Source organism: Palaemon carinicauda, chromosome 40 (assembly GCF_036898095.1).
Source record: "Palaemon carinicauda isolate YSFRI2023 chromosome 40, ASM3689809v2, whole genome shotgun sequence".
In the NCBI taxonomy this organism is placed as follows: Eukaryota; Metazoa; Arthropoda; class Malacostraca; order Decapoda; family Palaemonidae; genus Palaemon; species Palaemon carinicauda.
This window is the reverse complement of record NC_090764.1, coordinates 17,793,936-17,819,605: the sequence shown is the minus strand read 5'-3', so window position 1 is coordinate 17,819,605 and position 25,670 is coordinate 17,793,936. Positions and strand designations below refer to the sequence as shown.

Genomic DNA, 25,670 nt, shown 5'->3' with positions numbered 1-25,670 from the left:
GCAGACCAGAAGGCAACGTTATGAAACTGCTTGACAGTCTGTGAACTGTCAAAAACTGAACTGTCAACCACAACAGGAGCGTGAGGACATACAGCACTGGTGTATAAGTAGCAGACCAGAAGGCAACGTCATGTAACTGCATGACAGTTTGTGAGTTGGCAACAACCAAAGATGTGTGGGGAAGCCTCAACTCCTGCCTGACTAGTTTGCTGCTGGCGAGTGGCGGTAACCACAGTGTGTTGCGGAGGCTGACACACAGTGTCAAAACACGGCAGCTTGTGGTAGCTCCCGCACGGCAACGGAGTGCTCTGTGTGTGGGAGTCATCAAACATCTGGCAGGGTTGACTGTGCATGGGTGGAGGAGCTCTCACAACAAGAGTGTGAGAGCATGAAGCCATGCCGGGCGCACAACCGTGGGAGGTGTAGGCCCACGGGTGCATCGTCAACCTTCTTCGCAGTCGGAGTGTGGGAGCTGGCAACAACAAAAGCAGAGTGCTGGTGGGAGGGGCTGCGGTGGGTTGAGGAGCATGCGGTATGGTATGCAGAGCATGCTGTAAGGTATGCAGAGCATGCTGTAAGGTATGCAGAGCATGCTGTAAGGAATGCAGAGCATGCTGTAAGGTATGCAGAGCATGCTGTAAGGTATGCAGAGCATGCTGTAAGGTATGCAGAGCATGCGGTATGGTATGCAGAGCATGAGGTAAGGCATGCGGCTCATGCTGCATGGTATGCGGCTCATGCTGCATGGGATGCGGCTCATGCTGCATGGCATGCGGCTCATGCTGCATGGCATGCGGCTCATGCTGCATGGGATGAGGCTCATGCTGCATGGAATGAGGCTCATGCTGCATGGGATGAGGCTCATGCTGCATGGTATGAGGCTCATGCTGCATGGAATGCGGCTCATGCTGCATGGTATGCGGAGCATGCTGTAAGGTCTGCCGAGCATGCTGCATGGGCTGAGGAGAATGCCGCATAGTGCTGGAACCCGGCAACTCCTGATGCGGCAGCTCACGCATGTTAGCAGATGGTGCAGCAAGAACATGCGTCTGGCAGTGAGGACTGCGCATCGGTGGAGGAGCTCTCACAGGTGTGGTGTGGGAGCAGGCAGCCGCAGTATCTGCTGAGCGCACAACCTCGGCGGGTTGTAGGTAAACAGGCTGCATTGTCAACCTTCCAGCATGATACTCCTGTATGAAGGAGCAAGCTGAGACTGTAAAGTCTGCAGCATGCACCACTAGGGTCTATGAAAGACAACAACAAACGGAGCTACTGTCCATTGTGACTGAGGGTCTAAAACAGCTGGTGCGGCAACAGACGGAGTTACTGCCTGTTGCGGTACCACCTAGCCTCTCTTAGGAGGTGTGCAGTTGTCGTACTGCAGCGAGTCCGAACTGACCCAGTGGCTACACCTAGGCCGTTGGACTTGCGCGGAAGGGACCGACTTGCACTTAAAAGCTGCAAGATTTGGTCCATGGTTTCTGCGAGAAACCTCTTCCGCAGACGAGGAATAAATGGGCTCTCTCGTCTTTGTGTGGGTGGGGTGATCACGTCGGCAACGTGTGTAGATACACCCGAAACCACAGAGGGAAACGTCTGTTCGTCGATCAAGGCCTGAGGAACCCATAAGTCCTTCGACATTACTTCTCCCCTGGGCTTGGGAGCTTGTAAGAGGTATCAGACTAGGTGAACCACTGGCACGAACAGACGAACCCTCGAACGCAACACTGTAACACTTTGCGCATATCACTTTATCACTTTTGATTTTCTGTTTGCACTTATTTCACTGAACTCGAAACTTTAAGTGGTTTGTACCTGAAACACGCAATCCTATCCTTCATTAAAAGGTAGTAATTGCGAAAACAGTATTACAATGTAACAGAAAAACATAATGAAAGATAAAGAATTCAGTGGCTGGAAAAGAGACTAAACACTAGATCAAATAAACTACGTTTAAAATCTCTCACCGCATAAAGCCTGGGAACAAGAATAAAACTCTAGAAACGTTTTAACTTCTTCCCCTCTATCGACTAGGGAGAAGAGCAAAAAAAAAAAAAAAACGAGAACAACGTTACCCGCTTGAACGAAACGTTTATCCTCCTCTCTCTCCCTCCGTCTCTATCTCTCTCTCTCTCTCTCTCTTGACTTAGAACCTGAGAGATGAGCCCAATTATATATATCGTTAAAACATATTATTTGTTAAAGGAAAAAAACTGAAAGGTTTCCCAAATAAAAAGCTCCTTTATTAGAATTAAAACCATTTAAGCTAAGAAAGAATGAACGAAACGCTAGAATCGGTTTACTCTTACTGCAACGTGAAACCGTGAATACTCTCTCTCTATCGTAACGATAGAGCGCAAGTTGAACGTTCTGAACGTCAACAACTGCGGAGACTAAACAAAACGTTAGTTCAACTTTGAAAACAGTACGAGACTTATCAAAGAAATTCTTTCAAAAACATAAAATTAAAATAGCATAAATTCTTAACAGGAAAAACGATATGACGAGCTCAATGTTAATTAACTTCGGTTCCAAGTAAGGACCGCCTACTATTAGGAAAGGTCGCATATTTTTTTTTTTTTTTTTAAGGACAGTTAATCGAAGAGGCCTATAAATGGCGGAGAGATATAAAATAAAAAGTGAAAGAGAGTCAATACTCTCTTCGACACCAACACTTCCGTCTAAGGGAAGGGTCGGCCATTTAAAAGTGAAAGAGAGTCCATACTCTCTTCGTCACCATAATTAATTCAATTAATTCCAAAAGCTTGTTAAGCTAAAGATAAAGCTTCCTGAATAGCGAAGGCTAAACTCTAGAGCAAATACATCACCAAATCGTGAGCAATAACTCCAGAATCAACAGCGTATCCCAGTAGGTCTAGCCGGTGGCACGACAGAGGAAAAATTGAGTTCTTATTGACAAGAAGTACTTGAGTACCTGCTCACAGATGGCGCTGTTGTGTACACCCCCACCTGTATAGCGATCGCTGGCGTATCCCGACCGTAGATTTCTGTCGGGCAACAGAGTTGACAGCTACATGATCATCGGGTAAGATTAATATTGAAAAATATACTATATTCTGATATATACTTGGGAATTTTATAATCTAACCATACTCTAACACATGCAGTACTCACACAAGTCTCAGGTAATTTTAACCTTATTTTCATGCCATTATAAAGAAAAGGCCAATTTTTACAGTAAGGCAGATATGCGAGAAATATTTAGCAAAAGGTAAGGAGGTGTATGTTGCCTTTATGGATCTGGAGAAAGCGTATGATAGAGTTGATAGGGAAGCAATGTGGAATGTGATGAGGTTATATGGAGTTGGTGGAAGGTTGTTGCAAGCAGTGAAAAGTTTCTACAAAGGAAGTAAAGCATGTGTTAGGATAGGAAATGAAGTGAGTGATTGGTTTCCGGTGAGAGTGGGGCTGAGACAGGGATGTGTGATGTCACCGTGGTTGTTTAACTTGTATGTTGATGGAGTGGTGAGAGAGGTGAATGCTCGAGTGCTTGGACGAGGATTAAAACTGGTAGACGAGAATGACCATGAATGGGAGGTAAATCAGTTGTTATTTGCGGATGATACTGTACTGGTTGCAGACACAGAAGAGAAGCTTGGCCGATTAGTGACAGAATTTGGAAGGGTGCGTGAGAGAAGGAAGTTGAGAGTTAATGTGGGTAAGAGTAAGGTTATGAGATGTACGAGAAGGGAAGGTGGTGCAAGGTTGAATGTCATGTTGAATGGAGAGTTACTTGAGGAGGTGGATCAGTTTAAATACTTGGGGTCTGTTGTTGCAGCAAATGGTGGAGTGGAAGCAGATGTACGTCAGAGAGTGAATGAAGGATGCAAAGTGTTGGGGGCAGTTAAGGGAGTAGTAAAAAATAGAGGGTTGGGCATGAATGTAAAGAGAGTTCTATATGAGAAAGTGATTGTACCAACTGTGATGTATGGATCGGAGTTGTAGGGAATGAAAGTGATGGAGAGACAGAAATTGAATGTGTTTGAGATGAAGTGTCTAAGGAGTATGGCTGGTGTATCTCGAGTAAATAGGGTTAGGAACGAAGTGGTGAGAGTGAGAACGGGTGTAAGAAATGAGTTAGCAGCTAGAGTGGATATGAATGTGTTGAGATGGTTTGGCCATGTTGAGAGAATGGAAAATGGCTGTCTGCTAAAGAAGGTGATGAATGCAAGAGTTGATGGGAGAAGTACAAGAGGAAGGCCAAGGTTTGGGTGGATGGATGGAGTGAAGGAAGCTCTGGGTGATAGGAGGAGAGATGTGAGAGAGGCAAGAGAGCGTGCTAGAAATAGGAATGAATGGCGAGCGATTGTGACGCAGTTCCGGTAGGCCCTGCTGCTTCCTCCGATGCCTTAGATGACCGCGGAGGTAGCAGCAGTAGGGGATTCAGCAGTATGAAGCTTCATCTGTGGTGGATAATGTGGGAGGGTGGGCTGTGGCACCCTAGCAGTACCAGCTGAACTCGGTTGAGTCCCTTGTTAGGCTGGAGGAATGTAGAGAGTAGAGGTCCCCTTTTTGTTTTTGTTTCATTTGTTGATGTCGGCTACCCCCCAAAATTGGGGGAAGTGCCTTGGTATATGTATGTATGTATAAAGAAAAGGCAAATGTAGTCATCTCTACATATAAAATAGCAAACAGAATAATATCAACTGACCTGGAAAGCCTTTGACGAAGTAAGAGCAGCAGGAGTGTGTGGATCAACCATAGCTAACAACCAGGTGGGCATCACAGCACGAAGATGAGGAGCCAGGTGCTTTCCTACCTGAATCACAATTGCTTTATTGGCAACCTGTGCTGCCTCTCGAACCTGTAAATAAAATATGTATTTCATTTTATCGGAGAAGATATTCCACAAAATTGTAAAAGGATTCCCCTTTTAATAATGTATGGCAATGGCTCAAATGGAATTAACATGGGAATACTGGTAGCAGGGGAGGCAGAAATAGATAGAACCTGTTTTTGGAGATTGAGATATATAAATCTCTCATTTTAATACATTCTTAAAACTTGTATTAATTATCTACCAGTGCATACTTTATGACAGAAATGAAAAAAAATTAGTACAGTATGCTGGATTTTATGAACATGCCCAGAGGTACAACCTTGTCAGAACCTAACCACTTGCAAAACTTGACAATCCCAGATTCTAAAGCTTCACATATATAACCACAGTGCCTGTTCCTAGACCTTTTGCATCAGACCCACAATCACACTGAACCAGCCATTTGAATGACAAAATGAAATTTCTTTCAATGCAATATACAGTCAGCCATCGCTCTTCACAGGGGCTGAGTAACAAAGACAGGCACGAAGAAAGAGACTCCATGAACACTTACTGCCCTAGGGTGGGATAACTCCTTACCCTACCAACTAACTGTCCATTGCCTACACACGGTCGATTAACACACTAAATATAGTACTGTCTAATATTATTTTACTTGGTTTCTATCACATTACAAGTTTTTTGTCATTAAATGAAGACATTTCAGTTCTGTGCCCACGTGTTTACTACGTACTGGAAACAGTAAGGCTACAGTACAATATGTAACATTGCAGTACAGTAGTCATCAGGGGACATAAAATACTGTTGTTACTATCTAATATCTGTATAAAATTTCCTGATACTGTATTGTATATTACTGTAGTATCACTACAGAAAAGTTAGCTGTACTGTAAGTGTTCGCTGTTTTCGTTCAGACAACTCACTGACAACTCGCCGCAAATGTTGCCTACATTTATATATGGTTGAGGACAGTACATACAGTAATTTACATACAGTACTGTACAGTATAGTTAATAAATAATATACATTACTGTAATACTGTACTGTACAATATGTATATAATGATACTACACTTAAGATTAACTAAGTGTACTGTGCATAATCTATATAAAGACCACTAACCATTTTCGTACAAAGATCTACGCAGCAGTCTGGAAGCATGACGCAACTCCTGGTACATCATCTTTTACCCAGTACTGTAGGGAATCACACTCCTGAACAGTGTTTATATTTACTGAATAATGTACTGTAGATTTAAGTACTATGTATACAAATGAATCACTATTTTACATAAAAATGTTATTTTTATTAGTAAAATAAATTTTTGAATATACTTACCCGATAATCATGTAGCTGTCAACTCCGTTGCCCGACAGAATTCTATGGAGGGATACGCCAGCTATCACAATACTAGAAGGGGGTGTACTTACCAGCGCCACCTGTGGCCAGGTACTATAGTACTTCTTGTTGACACCTCCTCAATTTTTCCTCGGTCCACTGGTTCTCTATGGGGAGGAAGGGAGGGTCGATTAAATCATGATTATCGGGTAAGTACAAGTATATTCAAAAATTTATTTTACTAATAAAAATAACATTTTTCAATATTAAACTTACCCGATAATCATGTAGCTGATTCACACCCAGGGGGGTGGGTGAAAAACCAGTGTACAAGACTAAAGGATAGCTAAGTATCCCGTATTTCATATAATCAGTTATCCACAATAACAATGAAATAATAAGTACCTGGTAAGGAAGTCGACTTGAACCGTTACTCTGCCTTTAATAAGATCGTCTTCCTTACTGAGCGCAGCGTTCCTCTTGGGAGGCTGAATCAACTCAAAGGTGCTAAAGTATACAGGGCTGCAACCCATACTAAAGGACCTCATCACAACCTTTAACCTCGGCGCTTCTCAAGAAAGAATTGACCACCCGCCAAATCAACAAGGATGTGGAAGGCTTCTTAGCCGACCGTACAACCCATAAAAAGTATTCAAGAGAAAGGTTAAAAGGTTATGGGATTATGGGAATGTAGTGGCTGAGCCCTCGCCTACTACTGCATTCGTTGCTACGAATGGTCCCAGGGTGTAGCAGTACTCGTAAAGAGACTGGACATCTTTGAGATAGAATGATGCGAACACTGACTTGCTTCTCCAATAGGTTGCACCCATAACACTCTGCAGAGAATGGCTCTGTTTGAAGGCCACTGAAGTAGCCACAGCTCCCACTTCATGTGTCCTTACCTTCAGCAAAGCAAGGTCTTCTTCCTTCAGATGAGAATGTGTTTCTCTAATCAGAAGCCTGAATAGTAAGAAACTGAGTTCTTAGAACTTGGAAAAGAAGGTTTCTTGATAGCACACTATAAGGCTTCTGATTGTCCTTGTAAAGGTTAAGACCTTTTTAGATAGTACCTAAGAGCTCTAACTGGGCAAAGTACTCTCTTCAGATCATTCCCCACCAAGTTGGACAGGCTTGGGATCTCGAACGACTTAGGCCAAGGACGTGAAGGAAGCTCGAAACTCGAAACTTTAAGTGGTTTGTACCTGAAACACGCAATTCTATCCTTTCTCAAAAGTTAGTAATTGCGAAAACAGAATTACAATGTAACAGAAAAATCTAATGAAAGATAGATAATTCAGTGGCTGGAAAGAGACTAAACACTAGATCACTCTAGAAACGTTTACCTTCTTCCCCTAAAGAGACTAGGGAGAAGAGCAAAAACGATAACAACGTTACTCGCTTGAATGAAACGTTTATCCTCCTCTTTCTCCCTCCGTCTCTATCTCTCTCTCTCTCTCTCTTGACTTAGAATCTGAGAGAAGAGCCCAATCATATATATCGTTAAAACATATTATTGTTAAAGGAAAAAACTGAAATATTTCCCAAAATGAAAAGTTCCTTTATTAGGATTAAAACCATTAAGTTAAGAAAGAATGAACAAAACGCTAGACACGGTTACTCTTACTGCAACGTGAAACCGTGAAAATTCTTTCTCTATCGTAACGATAGAGCGCAAGTTGAACGTTCTGAACGTCAACAGCTGCAGAGACAAAACAAAACGTTAGTTCAACTTTGAAAACAGTACTAGACTATCAAAGAAATTCTTTCAAAGACATTAAAATAGCATAATATGTTAACAGGTAAAACCGAAATGACGGGCTCAATGTTAATTAACTTCGGTACCAAGAAAAGACCGCCTACTATTAGGAAGGTCGAATATAAACAAATATAAAAATTAATTTAAATAAGTTTATAATAAAAGGAAGTTAATCGAAGAGGCCTATAAGAGGCGGAGAGATTATAACTTTTGTTAAGCAAAATTAAGAAAGAGAGTCTATACTCTCTTAGACACCAACACTTCCGTCTAAGGGAAGGGTCGGCCATTTAAAGGTGAAAGAGAGTTCATACTCTCTTCGTCACCATAATTAATCAAATTAATTCCAAAAGCTAACTAAGCTAATATAGAAGTTTCCAGTAAAGCGACAGCCGAAATCAAAGAGAAATACTTCACCAAAGTCGTGAAAATACTCCAAGAACATAAGCGTATCCCAGAACGTCTTGCCGGAAGCACGACAGAGGAAAAATTGAGGAGGTGTCAACAAGAAGTACTATAGTACCTGGCCACAGGTGGCGCTGGTAAGTACACCCCCTTCTAGTATTGTGATAGCTGGCGTATCCCTCCATAGAATTCTGTCGGGCAACGGAGTTGACAGCTACATGATTATCGGGTAAGTTTAATATTGAAAAACGTGATTCTGCTCAAAAAGGACCAAAGCGGGAGATGCACACGCGAGGAGAGAGAATGCAAGACTAAGGCCGATTCAACGTGACATGGGATGTTGTGCTGGGTGGGGACAGAAGTGGCGCAAAGTGAGCCAGGTCAAAGGAGCGCAGGCTGTTTGAAATCGTTGCACCGCAATACTTCTCGAACCCACGAAAGTGATTTTCTATTCAAAATGTTATGTGGTTCCCTGTGTCGCAAACAATAGAAATCGCAAAGAATGAACCCTCGAAAAGTAAGGGCAGCCTGTATCCTCACATTCCCTAAAAATTACTTCTACAGTATACTGATTCTATTACAGTATAAGTTTTTACTTAGCAAATATATGCCCCACACCTTTTAAAAATTAATTTTTATTGCTTACAGAATTATTTCATAGCAAATACATATTCTTCCCTATCTAACCTAACACTGTTCTTCCCCAAACTGTTCTTTACCACAATTCCTTATAGTCTTATACCATGTTTAAGTCTTAATATCCAAAAATTGCATAAAATTCACTGAAACCTTAAAGGCTTCAATAAAGATAAAGCAATAAATGAAACTCAAAACAGGACTGTAGTTACCACATATACTCAGAATGGACATGAAAATAAGAGCTGCAGAAAATAAAAAGAAGAAGCTGGTAAAGAAAAATCAATTAGATACAGTAGTAACAATGTTAAGCAGTACATATTAATCATTATCGTCTCCTCCTCCTAAGCCTATTGACATAGTGCCCCTTGGTTAGATTTCACCAGTTGTCTCTTATTTTGAGATTTTAACTCGATACTTCTCCATTCATCATCTTTCATGCTTCATAGTCCTCAGCCATGTAGGCCTGAATCTTCCAACTCTTCTTATGCCTTGTGGAGCCAAGTTAAACATTTGATGAACTAATCTCACTTAGGGAGTACAAAGAGCTTGCCAAACCATCTCAATCTACCTCTTACCATGATCTAATCCACATATGAGACACAAGTAATCTCTTATAGTTTCATTTCTAATCCTGTCCTGCCATTTAACTTCCTACGTTCTTATGGGAGCTTTATTCTCAAATCTACTAAATCTGTTGGAGATAGTTTCATTGTCATACAACGACTCATGTCCATAAAGTAACAGATCCCCTTAAATTGATATAGCCTGATTTTTATATGTAATTTCAGATTTTATTTCCAAATTTTACTTAACTTAGCCATTACCTCATAGTTTCCTCATTAATCCTTTCTTCTTCCAATGATATTTCATCTTCCATTGCATATTCCATTCTCATCATCTCTCTCTTTCTTCTATTTATCTTAAGCCCAGCTTATTGTGATAAGTCATGCATTGCAAATTCTGTATTGTTCTGCTAATAATAACAGCATCATCAGCATACTCTAGGTCTGCTGATTTCCTACTACCAATTCAGTCCAATCCTTCTCCATCATCTTCAACTGTTCTACACATTACAAAATCCATGAGGAAGATAAACACAGGTGACAACACATTGCCTTGAAGTACTCCACTGTTCACTGGAAATTCGTTTGATAGGACTTCACTAACATTAACTTTGGACTTGCTATGCTCATGAACAGACTTAATCAAATTTACATATTTAAGAGGAATTCCATGACACAGGACTCTACACAAAACTGGTTGGTGCACAATATCAAAGGCTTTTTCAGCCCACAAATGCCGTCAAAAATGGATTTCTATATTCTACGCATTGCAGTACAACATGTCTCAAAATGAGACTTATAATTAATACTAAGTAACATTCTAACTAGAAATTATCCTCTAAGGTACTTACCCTTCTTTCAGTATCAACTGACAATTTAGAATATATTCGTGGCCAAAATGGAAGAGCTGACTTGACTGATTCTAAATCTTCACTTCCACAAAGAGCTTCAAACTCTTGCAATGCCTGCAAATTAAAATAAAAAAAATTTTTTTAGTAACCTTTTGGTATACTTAACAGGATAAGAAACAATGCATTTACAAATTAGTATAATTTATATCTGTCAATTCTTAAACTGAAACTGAGGACTCACAAACTAAGAACATTTTACCTTGTAACTTGCCTAAACTGATACAGTAGACTTAATAATCCACAAAATTAAACCTCGTGATAAGGCTACAGTATACTGAAATAGAAATACAAAACAAAATATAATCCTGTAATTCAAATAAGCAGAAACAATATACAGTAGGCCTCGTTCCTTATCCTGAGATTTGGCAACAGCAAATTTACAAATTTACTTATACTATTGTAAATTGTTGCCCATCAATGCAGCTAAAATATGTGGAAGCTCAAAAAAACTTCCAAAGATAGCAGTTAATATCCATTCTCTCACACCCAAATAAAGTCCCCTTTTCCCTACAGTTAGCCTTTTGATTTTAAGGGCAAGGAAAATCTTACTTAAATGAAAAAATGGAGAGTATAGTTGTGTACAGCCTTCTTCAAAAATGTTATTTTGATAATAAAATAAATTTTTGAATATACTTACCCGGTGATTATATAGCTGCAACTCTGTTGCCCGACAGACAACTCTACGGTAAAAACTCGCCAGCGATCGCTACACAGGTTGCGGGTGTGCCCAACAGCGCCATCTGTCGTCCAGATACCCAGTACTCAATGTAAACAAAGACTCAATTTTCTCCTCGTCCCACTGCGTCTCTATTGGGGAGGAAGGGAGGGTCCTTTAATTTATAATCACCGGGTAAGTATATTCAAAAATTTATTTTATTATCAAAATAACATTTTTCAATATTTAACTTAGCCTGTGATTATATAGCTGATTCACACCCAGGGGGGTGGGTAGAGACCAGCAATATATGTTTACACTTTTATGAGCTAAGAGTTTTTATTTCATTTTAGAAGTTATCAAAATAACAAAAACAAAATAAATAGGTACCTGGTAAGGAAGTCGACTTGAACAATTACTCTGCCTTTTAAGTACGTCTTCCTTACGGAGCCTCGCGATCCTCTTAGGATGCTGATCGACCCCTAGGATCTGAAGTATCAAGGGTTGCAACCCATACAACAGGACCTCATCAAAACCCCTAATCTAGGCGCTCTCAAGAAATGACTTTGACCACCCGCCAAATCAACCAGGATGCGAAAGGCTTCTTAGCCTTCCGGACAACCCAAAAAACAACAATAAAAACATTTCAAGAGAAAGATTAAAAGGGTATGGAATTAGGGAATTGTAGTGGTTGAGCCCTCACCCACTACTGCACTCGCTGCTACGAATGGTCCCAGTGTGTAGCAGTTCTTGTAAAGAGACTGGACATCTTTCAAGTAAAATGACGCGAACACTGACTTGCTTCTCCAATAGGTTGCGTCCATTATACTTTGCAGAGATATATTTTGCTTAAAGGCCACGGAAGTTGTTACAGCTCTAACTTCGTGCGTCTTCACCTTAAGCAAAGTTCGGTCTTCCTCACTCAGATGTGAATGAGCTTCTCGTATTAACAATCTGATAAAGTCTGACCAAGCATTCTTTGACAAAGGCAAGGATGGTTTCTTAACTGAACACCATAAAGCTTCAGATTGGCCTTGTAAAGGTTTAGTACGCTTTAAATAGAACTTAAGAGCTCTAACAGGGCATAAGACTCTTTCTAGTTCATTGCCTACGATCTCCGATAAGCTGAGGATATCGAAAGATTTAGGCCAAGGCCGAGAAGGCAGCTCATTTTTGGCTAGAAAACCAAGTTGTAGCGAACAAGTGGCTTTTTCTGACGAAAATCCTATGTTCTTGCTGAAGGCATGAATCTCACTGACTCCTTTAGCCGAGGCTAAGCATACCAGGAAAAGAGTCTTAAGAGTGAGATCTTTCAGGGAGGCTGATTGTAACGGCTCCAACCTGTCTGACATGAAGAATCTTAGTACCACGTCTAAATTCCATCCAGGGGTAGCCAAACGACGCTCCTTGGTGGTCTCAAAAGACTTAAGGAGGTCTTGCAGATCTTTATGTTTGGAAAGATCTAAGCCTCTATGCCGGAAGACCGATGCCAACATGCTTCTGTAGCCCTTGATAGTGGGAGCTGAAAGGGATCGTCCTTTTCTCAGGTATAAGAGAAAAACAGCTATTTGAGCTACAGAGGTACTGGTCGAGGATACAGAAACTGACTTGCACCAGTCTCGGAAGACTTCCCACTTCGATTGGTAGACTCTAATGGAAGAAGCTCTCCTTGCTCTAGCAATCGCTTCCTTCGAAAAGCCTCTAGCTCTCGAGAGTCTTTCGATAGTCTGAAGGCAGTCAGACGAAGAGCGTGGAGGCTTTGGAGTACCTTCTTTACGTGTGGCTGACGTAGAAGGTCTACCCTTAGAGGAAGACTACTGGGAACGTTTACTAACCATCGAAGTATCTCGGTGAACCATTCTCTCGCGGGCCAGAGGGAAGCAACTAACGTCAACCTTGTCCCTTCGTGAGAGGCGAACTTCTGCAGTACCTTGTTGACAATCTTGAACGGTGGGAATGCGTAGAGATCCAGATGTGACCAATCTAGGAGGAAAGCATCTATATGTATTGCTGCTGGGTCCGGGACTGGAGAGCAATAGATTGGAAGCCTCTTGGTCAGCGAGGTTGCAGAGAGATCTATGGATGGTTTTACCCATAGTGGCCCAAAGTCTCTTGCACACATCCTTGTGGAGGGTCCATTCGGTTGGAATTACTTGCCCTTTCCGACTGAGACAATCTGCTATGACGTTCAAGTCGCCTTGGATGAACCTCGTTACTAGGGAGATGTCTTGACCTTTTGACCAGATGAGCAGGTCCCTTGCGATCTCGTACAACGTCAGTGAGTGGGTACCTCCTTGTTTGGAGATGTACGCCAAGGCCGTGGTGATGTCCGAGTTAACTTCCACCACTTTGCCTCGAAGGAGAGACTTGAAGCTTTTCAAGGCCAGATGTACTGCCAACAGCTCCTTGCAGTTGATATGCATGCTCCTCTGACTCGAGTTCCACAGTCCTGAGCATTCCCGACCGTCTAGTGTCGCGCCCCAGCCCACGTCCGATGCGTCCGAGAAGAGAACGTGGTTGGGAGTCTGAACAGCCAGGGGAAGACCCTCTCTTAGGTTGATATTGTCCTTCCACCAAGTCAGACAAGACTTTATCTTTTCGGAAACCGGGATCGAGACCGCTTCTAGCGTCTTGTCCTTTTTCCAGTGAAAAGCTAGATGGTATTGAAGAGGACGGAGGTGTAGTCTTCCTAGTGACACAAATTGTTCCACGGATGACAGCGTCCCTACCAGACTCATCCACAGCCTGACTGAGCAGCGTTCCTTCTTCAGCATCTTCTGGATGGATAGCAGGGCTTGATCTATTCTGGGGGCTGATCGTCTTGTTGTTCAGCAACGTCCTCATCAGAGGGTTCCTCATCCGAAAACTGATGAGGAAACGGCAACGGAGTGGGCAACGTCTGGCTCGCCGAGTCCGGTCGCACTGGTGGATGCGTGACGGAGCCGGACGCAACATCATGGAACTGCTGCACAGTCTGTGAACTGTCAACAACCATGGGTGCGCGAGGAAGCACAGCGTCAACCCGAGACTGTCTAGACCGTCTGGGTTGTGCAGTCAACACCCTACCGGGTTGCTAAGGTTGACGCACTGCGTCAAAACAAGTCACCTCTGCTGGTTGTTGAACGTCCTGAACGTCAACAACCACCTCCGAGCGTCGCTTAACGTCAACGTGCGGCTGGCAACCCACACTGGGTCGCATCGGTGGAGGAACCACCTCAACTGGCAGACGCGAGTAGGTTACCTCAGCGTCAACAGGGCGCACAACCGACCGGTTGGAAGGTTGTTGGCCAGAAGGTTCGGTAGCAACCTTCTCCGCATTAAAGTCCTCTACAAGGACGCAAGCTTGGACTGCATGTCTTGCAGCAAAGCCCATTTAGGGTCTACGGGAGCAGGTGTGGCAACAGACGGGGTTAGCGACTGAGGCGGTACCGCTTACCATCCCTGAAAGCCTTGTTATGCATGACATAATTGTACAGCAAAACTTCAAAGGCTCGAAAACAGCTGTGAAGTTGACCTGTAAACAACTTGGAGCGTCTCCTGGCCAGGCGCCAGGGAGAGTCTACGAGAATTGAGAAGTCTATCTGGGCAGAGGCATGAACTCCCAAGCCGAGAACTTCTCTCGTGTCATATCAGACTCTCGCTCTATAAACCAGTTTAAAAGAAGGGAAAGCAAAGGCTGTATCCCCCAAACTCCTCCTGGTGAAAAACCAGTCGCCTAGCCAACGTAAAGCTCTCTAGGAGAGCGAGAGAGCACTAGCTTAAAAACAACGGCTTCGAAGTAGCTAGGCCTAGTGTAAGCTCTGACGTTTAGGCGAACGAGGAGCAGCAGTTACAACAAGATCCGGACAAAGATCCTTAAAAAAATCATCATGATTTAATTAAAGTCCATAGGAGGCTAAGCAGCTTTAGGCTCCTCTCCATCTGACAGAGTCCTCAAGGGAATATCAGTAGGAGGGGGAACAGCAACTTCCTCATCTACAGGAACCTTGTCCGATAAAAGCTGAGTCTCAAGCAAGGGAGAGACCTACCGTGGTGGCAATGCTTTACAAGCAGAGTCCACACTCACTGGTGCATTAGTAGCGGACCAGAACGCAACGTCATGTAACTGCTTGACAGTCTGTGAACTGTCAACAACTGAACTGTCAACCACAACAGGTGCGTGAGGACGCACAGCGTCCACTCGAGACTGCTTTGACTGCCTAGACTGAGCAGTCAAAACAACTCTAGAATGCGGAGGTTGACGCACAGCGTCAAAACAAGTCAACTCCGATTGTTAGTGAACGTCTTGAACGTCAACAGGAGCATCAGCAAGTGGCCTAACGTCCAAATGCGGCTGAAAAACCACACGAGACCGCATCGAGTGTGGTTCTAAACAACCTGACTGACGTGACTAAGCTACGCCAATGTCAACAGTAAGCACAAAGGAACGTTAGGTTGGCTGAAAGCCAGGATATCGATGAGATAAACGGCTAGACTCAACGGACTAATCGGCAGAATAGTCTTCCATAAGGGAGGCAAGCATATACTGCATGTCTTGCCATACAACCCATTAAGGATCAACGGAAATGGTTGTGGTAAGAGACGAGGGTAACGTCTGTGACCGCAACACTTTGCCAACAAAAAAAAAAGACTCTCGGAGTCTGTGTTACGCTTTTGTTAGGCGGCGAGCAGTTATCCGATGACTGCATAGGGTCAGAGCTGTCCTAATGGTTGTAACCAGGACACTGGACCTGTCCTGAAAGGACTGACTTTCGCTTAAGGGCTTCGAAACCTTGTGACAGGTTTCTTGTGCGAAAAGCCTTCGGATGACGAGGAGAAACAACGTCTCTCTCGTCTTATGGTAGGGGAGATCTTGGTAAGATACACCCGATACCATAGAGGGAAAACGTCTGTTCGTTGATCAAGGCCTCTCGAACCCATAAGTCGTTTGACATTACTTCTCCCCTGGGCTTGGGAGCATGCAAGAGGTCCCGGACTAGGTGAACGACAGGCACGAACAGACGAACCCTCGGACGCAACACTGTAACACTTTGCGCATATCACTTTGATTTTCTGTTTTGCACTTATTTCACTGAAATCGAAACTTTTACTGATTTCTACCTGAAACACGCAATTCTACCCTTCATTAAAAGGTAGTAATTGCGAAATCAGTCGTATAATGCAAGCTCATTAATACCAGCAAAAAACAGAAAACATATTTTAAGATAAAAAAATCAGTGGCTGGGAAAGAGACTAAACACTAGTTCATATAACTACGTTTTCAATCTCTCACCGCACATAGCCTGGGGACGAGAATAAAAAACTAAAAACGTTTTATCCTTCCTCCCCGTACAGCGACTAGGGACGAGAGTAACTCGAGAACAACGTTACCCGCTTGAACGGAACGTTTTCTCTCCTCTCTCTCCCTCCGTCTCTATCTCTCTCTCTCTTTCTCTCTTGATTTCGCACCTAAGAGAAGAGCCCAATTATATTTCGTCAAAAAAAAACATGTTATTTGACTAAAGGAAAAAACTGAAAGGTTTTTCAAATAAAAAGTTCCTTTAAAATAGAATTTAAAACATTTAAGCTAAGAAAGAATGAACAAAACGTCAGAATCGATTTACTCTTACTGCAAAGTGAAACCGTGATACACTCTCTCTCTATCGTAACGATAGAGCGCATGTTGAACGTCCTGAACGTCAACAACTACGTAGCATAAATAAACTAAACGTTAGTTCATCTTTGAAAACAGTACGAAGACTATCAAAGAAATTCTTTCATAAAATATTACATTTAAAAAGTTTTAAATCCTTAGCTCTTTAAAAGCTAATTACGATATAAAGGGCTCAACGTTGATTAACTTCGGTTTCCAAGTTAGGACCGCCTACTCTCAGGAAAGGTCTATATAAACAAAACATTAAAATTTATTTTTATATGTTTATAATAAATGGAAAGTTAATCGAAGAGGTCTAATAAAGGCGGAGAGATATAAAATATATAGAGGAAAATCTATAACGTGATAAGATAATTACTAAAAGCCTAAACACACTTCCGTCTAAGGGAAGGGTCGGCCATTTAAAAGTGAAAGAAAGTCCATACTCTCTTTGTCACCATAATTAAATCTATCCAAAACGAGTTCAAGATTTAAGATGAAGATAAAACACCTGCATAGCGAAAGCTCAAAACTAGAATAAAGTACTTCACCAATTAGTTGTGAAAAAACTCCAGTTTAGCAACAGCGAGTAAGTACGTCTTGTCGATAGCTCGACAGAGAGAAAATTGAGTCTTTGTTTACATTGAGTACTGGGTATCTGGACGACAGATGGCGCTGTTGGGCACACCCGCAACCTGTGTAGCGATCGCTGGCGAGTTTTTACCGTAGAGTTGTCTGTCGGGCAACAGAGTTGCAGCTATATAATCACCGGCTAAGTTAAATATTGAAAAATAGTAAATATTACCCTGGCAAATAAGAGTTATCATACATTTTATAAAAATGTGTTATTTTTAAACCAGAAGTACACTTTCATTACGAAGGGAACATATCAAATTTATAAAATAATTACAATTACATATTACAAGCGTTCCACACACACACACACACACACAGAGAGAGAGAGAGAGAGAGAGAGAGAGAGAGAGAGAGAGAGAGAGAGAGATTTTGTACTGAACAATAGTATACTATCATTAATAAAGTACAGTACACTTACTGCTGTAAAGTATTAAGAGTATAATTAAAGTAATTAAGGGAATTTTAGTAGGTCTCCTACCATCCACAAAATTCCTTACCAACAGGAGGAGCTTCATAGAAATACCCGTAATTAAGGAAGGACAACCGTATCTACAAAATGGGAACATCCATCCTTGTCAGTTGCCTAAACTTAAACAGTAGACTTACAAACACAGAAAACTGAAACTCAATTTGCCTTCACTAAAACAATTTGCCTTACACTTATACAACAACTCTGTAATTTAAATGAACTGATACAGCAGACTTAAAAATGGAGAAAATACAGTCTTATAATTTTCCATTAACGTCTTAGTGCTGGAAGCTTAATTTAGGTTTAATTTGAAGCAGGAAATTCTATAATCTAGCACTACAGCAATGTGACATGGAGATCATAAAACACTGATATGAACTCTTATTTTAATGCACCTCATACATCACCAATTTGCAAAACATATTCTACAGCATACCTTTATTTTTGTTGTAGCATCTTTTTTTGTCATTTTCCTCAGGGTAACCCGAAATTCAGTCGAAATAGTGCTGTCATCAGTCAAAATTCCCTGCGAAGCAGCTGGAACGTACCCCAAATCCTGCAAGGCACTAAACCCAACAAAACCTGTGGCACCACCCAATAGTTCTGCTGTTCTCCCACTACTAGAAGGCTGAAAATAGGAATAGTAATTAGGAATAAAAAATCTATTTAATGGTAACATTACATAAAAATATAATAGCTCCCCATAATAAAACATCACCTCTAATTACAATAACAGTAAAGTTGCAATGACACTGTGCTCTTCACATTTTCAGCATTAAATACTGAAATTTCTCAATTTAAGCTCTAAATATAGAAAATTTTAACTCATTTGCACCTCATGAAAAACTGCCAAACCATGTAAAAGTGAATTAATTGTTAGCAGGAAATAAGGCTATCATGCATTAACTGTCTATTCCCATTCAAACTTCTATTTCACCTATAGTCTCTAAAATTAATGGTTATACAAGGAGTGCTAATGCTGCAATTATTTTCATAAAAAATTAGGGATTTGCCACTAAACACCAAGTAGGCTACTGTGCCTCATGTAAGGTCAAGTAGGGTTATGATGGATCCATTTCTCTATTTTATCCAAAGTTTTCTTGTCTAGTGATATCCATGAAGTTTATAATCTTCTAAATGATTCTTCTATGCTTTGATAATATTTAGTCAATATTGAAGATATTATACCTACTCAATTCTAATTCCGTTTGTCCAAAATCACCCGCTTTCAACTGACAACATGTTTGAAAACAAGCTTCTTGTATAAGTAGATACTACTACATCTGGTAGCAATGCCACACACACACAAACACACACACATTTAGATTGCCCGGACTGTATTTCCAGACAGGGGCTCTTAGGCTATTAGTCATAGCCCCCAAAAGCAAAGACGTAACAATTCCATCACTTGTGGTTGCTGTGTCCCTCAATTGAGATCTAGCTAAAATTAATGAATGGTGCAAATTATGGGGCATGACGTTGAACCTACCAGATTCAAAGTATGATTGTAAGTAAGTCAGGGAGAGTGGCTCCTCAATATCCAGATCTTTTCATTGACTATGTCTATTCAACTGTACACAACTCATTTAAAATTCTACGAGTCTCAATAGTAGATTTACTTTCGAAAACCGACTGTCTGGTTGTTCTTCAACTACTCAAAAAATAGGCATAATTACAGATTTTGGTGATTAATCTATCTTGAGGAAATTATTTAATTCTTTCAGTCACCCATGTTTTGAATATCATTTCCTGTCTGATCTTCAGCTGCTGACTCCATCTTAATTTGTTGTTACTAATCTTTATATTTTCCATGTTTTTTTCTAATTCTCATTTATAGTTAATCATTACTTCTACATTTCCTTTATGTACAGGGATGTTTTAGCATTCTCCTTCACCAATTAGGGTTGTAGCTTGGCTAGTAATAATAATAATAAAAAAAATCAAATTTATCATTAAATGTAAGCTATACACAGGGGAAAACAAATATTAATGACTTGGCTCAACAATGAGCATTGAAAACAAACAAATGACAAAGTTGGAAAAATGCCATTGACTAAATATTTCATGTTTAAAAAAAAATATCAAACCAAAAATTTTTGTTAGAGAAGAATAAAGTGATACCAATCTATATTTAAACTAGGTCTGGCCTATGTAATCCACAAAAATATTAGATGAGCTACAGTAAGGTAATTTACATATTACTGTAAAATCGCCTAGTGTAGGCTTGCTTGATGGTACACCCAGGCACACTGTTCTATCTAGTTTCTCTTCCTCTTTTTTTGTTAAAGTTTTTATAGTTTATATAGGAAATATTTATTCTGATGTTACTATTCTTAAAATATTTTATTTTTCCTTATTTCCTTACCTCACTGGGCTATTTTCCCTGTTGGAGCCTCTGGGCTTATAGCATCCTGCTTTTCCAACTAGGGTTGTAGCTTAGCATTTAATAATAATAATAATAATATCTACATCATCCCTACTATGGTTTGTATATAAGTCTTCTATATTTAGCTAAAAATATTGAGTACTGAGACTTTCCTAAACAATATCATGAAACTGTTATATTTACCATGTCGTATACTGTAGTGTATTGTACAGTATATACAAAATTTTATGTGCACAACATCGTTCTTACAATTTGGTAATATACACTTGCTGCTGACTGTACGTTATGATTTTATACACACAACCAATCGTATACGATATGTTGTGATTTTATTTGAAACACCGAATAATGGACATCTATTGACAGTTAAAAGATCATAATAAGTAAGAAATGTTGTTTATGCTAACTGGTAAATTATAGTAAAAATAGATTCAGCTTTGTAACTTGCAAAATTTGCACTCGTTGATAAATTACAATATCTCCATGATTATTTTCGAGCAAAGCGAGGCACAAGAGAGCAAAGACCATTTGAGTAACAATATAAAATAAATGTAATTATGATACTTTAATTTCAAGCCAATTATATGAACCATATATTTCTGAACTTGTTATCTTGTGTTTTTTATATGTTTCTGAACATTACTATTGCTACAAATCACAGGTCTATGGTGTATCCTCAGGCAAAACACAGGTTTCCCACTGGGATCCATAATAATTTTTTTAAATGGGGGATAGGAAAACTAATAATTGGGTAGTTTGCATCAATACTCAGGGTCAAAAATTGATAAAACGCAAAACGTCTGAGAAAAATATATGGTTCGGGTATTTGGTTAGAAATTAAAGTATCAGTATCACTTACAATAATTTAAAGCATACAAGTCATAATTTCTCGAAGTTAGGTTAGGTAAGGTTAGGTTAGGTTAAGGCAGGGTAGGTTATGCTGGGGAGAATAGGTTTTATTAATGCAGGTTAGGTTAGGGTAAGGTATGTTCGATCATGTCGGGGTATATAGCTATGGGTACAGTACATTAGGTTAGGGCACAGTTCATTAAAATAGTGAAGCGTACATTAGGTTGAGGCACGCGAGGTAACGTAATTATTATTATTATTATTATTACTATTACTTGCTGAGCTACAACCCTAGTTGGAAAAGCAGGATGCTATATATAAGCCCAGGGGCTCCAACAGGGAAAATAGCACAGTGAGGAAAGGAAATAAGGATAAATAAAATATTTTAAGAGCAACAATATTAGAATAAATATCACTTTATAAACTATAAAAACTTTAACAAAACAAGAGGAAGAGAAATAAGATACAAGATAGAAGTGTGTGCCCGAGTGTACCCTCAAGCAAGAGAACTCTAACCCAAGACAGTGGAAGACCATGGTACAGAGGCTATGGCACTACCCTAGATTAGAGAACAATGGTTTGATTTTGGAGTGTCCTTCTCCTAGAAAAGCTGCTTACCATAGCTAAAGAGTCTCTTCTACCCTTAACAAGAGGAAAGTGGCCACTTAACAATTACAGTGCAGTAAGAATTGTTTAGTAATCTCAGTGTTGTCAGGTGTATGAGGACAGAGGAGAATATGCAACGAATAGGCCAGACTATTCAGTGTGTCAGTGTGTCAATGTGTAGGCAAAAGGAAAATGAACCGTAACCAGAGAGAAGGATCCAATGTAGTAAGGCAAGGTTAAGGGATAGCCAAAATTAGATTGGGGATTTCTTTAAGCATATTTGTGTTAATATTAGGTTTAGTCATTAACATGCACAACAGAGCATAATTAATAAACTTCAAATGATTATATATCGTGTACTTTATATACATTCAGACTACACGGAAAGAACTAAATGAACGACGTGCATACGTTATGAACATGACTGCAGTAAATGAGGTGTTGCATCATTACATATGACCAATAATTGTACACGACTTGTACATTAACCATTCTGGGTATTATTGTACAGTGAACTGACCCAGGATAGTCCTTTTCATATCGTGGAGAGCCTAGCCTGGCTTATCGTGGTTAAATCAGCGTATTACAATTATAAGAAAGTTCGTCGCAATATCAATGAATCTATGACACATAACGTACCTTTTTGTTGCCTTTTGTCCGTTGTCCACATTTGTCTTTTCCCATTTTTAATGATCATATGTTTACGTATACGAGAAACTAATATTGCACCATAGGTTCACAGTCACTTGTCCAACAACACAGCTGCTGCTGCTCGCGCGTCACTATATCGTTCGCGTATACTTACGAGTTAAGATTACATGTTGGTTACTTTCTTTACGTTATGTTTCGTAATTTCCGTAATACATATGTGGAATCATATAATGCATTGTATTGTGAAATATGCAAATTAATCAGTTTATTTTCTTTTTGAATTGCATATTGAAATATCTATCTCCTAAAATCCCTTCAAATCATAATATTGGTTGAATATACGATTTCGACGTTGGTTACTTTCTTTACGTTATATTTGGTAATTTCCGTAATACATATATGGCATTATATAATATATTGTATTGTGAAATGTGCAAATTAATCAATTTTTTTTAATTTCATATTGAAATATGTATCTCCTAAAATTCCTTCAAATCCTAATATTGGTTGAATATACGATTTCGACACGTTGGTTACTTTCTTTACGTTATATTTCATAATTTCCGTACTGCATTATATAATATATTGTATTGTGAAATATACAAAATTAATCAGTTTATTTTCTTTTTGATTTACATATAAATACATTTGTTTCATAAAATTCTTTCAAATCCTAATATTGGTTAAATATTCCACAACCAAGATTCAGCCAAGCAACGTTACTACTAGTGCTCTTATCAGAAACAAGAGAAAAGACCACATCTTCGGAGGTACTTTATCGCCATTATTATTACATAAGAAAGGCTGTTAGGAATATAAGTTCAAAATGCATAAATTACTACAGTATAAGCTTAGACTTAATAAAACTAGAATGCTATGCTCATTCTTGCTTCAACAAATGAAGCTAAATAAAGACACTGATCATCTCTTAGCAGTTATTTAATTTAAGATAGGAAAGAGAATTGGGCGGCAAGTGTAAAAAATTCTCTACTACAACAAAATTAAACTTACTTTGTTTGCTAACATTTTGAAATGAGATTTTAGTTTTCCTGACTTAACAACTTTTTTTTTAATTGTTTAACCAGTTACTGATACACTTTGAACAAACCTGCATTGCTGAAGTCAATAATTAACAAGACTTCATCAATGATATCTACTATCACTGATTCTCTCCAGGTACCCCCTTAACCCTGAGAACAAACACACCAACCAATTAATGCCCCTTACCCTTGTTGCCCAGGCGATACCTGTAATTGGCTTAACCCTTTCAAATACATTGGTAAAGTTGCATTCAGCTTGACAATCAAGCCTCCTTGGAAGAAAAAAGTTAACGAAGTTACTTTTTCACTTTTTTTTTTTTACGTTTACCTATGATCAAGAATGTCCAAAGACTAATGAATAGGTTTAAACATTTCAATCAAATGTTAATTAAGCAATAAGCTAATAGAACCTGATTATGTACAATAAAACTGGTACGAGGTTGATTAGCAGGACGCTCTTACTAATGGAGCCAATTAAAGAACGAGACAACAACCCTGTTTTCAAATGAAATAAACTACACACGATTGCCAGGAAATAATACGGTACTTTACTTATGCTTTGAGAATATATAACCTATTCCAGTCTCATTCATATAATATCAAAGTTTTCAAGTCGAAATATATTTTAAATCATAGCGGAATGCAAGTTCCTTGCTTTATACTTTCTACCAAAATCATTTTATATACAAGTCACTGCCTAAAAACAGGTAAGATTAGTACTTTAATTTTCTCATAAAATTTAGCATCTCCGGAAGTCCCCGGTTTTCGGTCAATTCTAAAATAGATTTTTTTAGTTATTTTTTAAGAGCTTTTGGGTTTGTCCCAAATTTTTCACCTACCAATGTACTTTATTTTAACACTTACCCCTCCAATCCTTCCCAAATAATAATTTCCCTCTCCCATCCCCCACCTATCAGATCCCACTATAGGCCTACAGGCCCTACACTGTGCTGTAGCGTTTCACTTACCAAATCTTGTATCGAAGTTCTGTCAACGATGGGGTTTTTAGGTAGTCCAAGGTCCACTTTTTCACTTAATCCTGCCATTCCACTGCTCGCTATCTTCTTTGATTATATAGGCAACACTGACAGGGTGACTTTTACGACGATCTTCTTTTATATTATTTGGCTATTTCTTAAGCACTTGAAAAGTAAAACAAATTATACTTAGAGGAGTTCTGATCACCTTAAGAGCTATTACGGAATTTACGGTTCCTTGGGGGTCAAAGTACATTCTTATTGGAATATTGCATTTCAGCCGATACAAAAAAAAAATAATAAAGAAAAAAATAAATAAAAAATAAAATTCACGACCTTTAGGAAAAAGGATAGACAATAAAAAAGACAAACTAAATAGAGAAAGAACAATTGTCATTATACCTTTATTTAAATGCAGAACAAGTCTGTAGGCCTAATCATTAAATTAGGTACGTAATTAGTGCATTTGAAATCCTGCTCTAATAATAATCTTTATTTTCTAATGAACGAATAAAAAAGTGACATTACAAAACAAAAACATGAGATTTACAGACTGTAGCTCCTTAATAATAATCATATTTATTCAAAAGTAGATACCAATAAACATGCTGGAGTTTGGTTGCTGTCTTTCTTGACAGCTGATATCTAAACTTTCAGGAAACTGGGGCCTAATAGTAACCTTTTGGCACTATATACTGATCTACTACTTTAAATATTAGCATTGATATCTTCACTCAAGGGGTTAACTATTGCACTAATTGTTAAGTGGCTATTTACCTCTTGGTAAGGATAGAAATAGACTTTCACTATAGTAAGCAGCTCTTCTAGGACATTCCAAAATCAAACCAGTGTTCTTTAGACTAGGGTAGTGCCATAGCCTCTGTACCATAGTCTTCCAATGTCTTGGGGGTAAACTCTGGCACACTATTATATATATATATATTTTTAAGTTACATATGAAAGATCTATTTCAATGTGGTTACTGTTCTTAAAATATTCTATTTTTATTGTTCATTACTTCTTTTGTAGCATATTTATTTCCTAGTTCTTTTCCTCCACTGGACTATTTTTCCCTGTAGAAGCCCTTGCACTTATAGCATCTTGCTTTTCCAACAATGGTTGTAGCCTAGCTAATAATAATAATAATATTACGGGACATCTGTCAAATTGGCCGTTTGCTGAGTATGTCCATAAAGCTCTTTATCCAAGTCCCAGCTTGCAGCCTTTGTCAACCAACCAAGAAAGGATTAATTTGTGGATAATTGAATTAACTCTCAAGAATCCAAAGAACAACATATGTAAACTGAAAAACCAGAACAAATGGAAATTTCTTGTGTAATAACATATCTGGTAGACCCT

General features: G+C 39.5%; 1 protein-coding gene across 2 annotated transcripts in view; it reads right to left on the bottom strand.

The window, feature by feature from the left end:
• Window positions 1-24,426, bottom strand: part of Ltn1 (E3 ubiquitin-protein ligase listerin) — a 77,569-nt gene extending 53,143 nt beyond the window's left edge. The window contains exons 1-4 of one of the 2 annotated variants that reach the window (XM_068363373.1): window positions 24,303-24,426; window positions 18,239-18,430; window positions 10,351-10,464; window positions 4,673-4,825 (exon numbers count right to left, since the gene is read on the bottom strand). In XM_068363373.1, coding sequence (XP_068219474.1) covers window positions 4,673-4,825; window positions 10,351-10,464; window positions 18,239-18,430; window positions 24,303-24,380 — 537 coding nt within the window. In that variant the 5' untranslated portion in view covers window positions 24,381-24,426. Of the gene's footprint in view, window positions 1-4,672; window positions 4,826-10,350; window positions 10,465-18,238; window positions 18,431-22,282; window positions 22,442-24,302 lie in introns of those variants that run through there. The other variant, XM_068363374.1, reaches the window with a different exon arrangement.
• Between the last annotated feature and the right edge of the window lie 1,244 nt (window positions 24,427-25,670).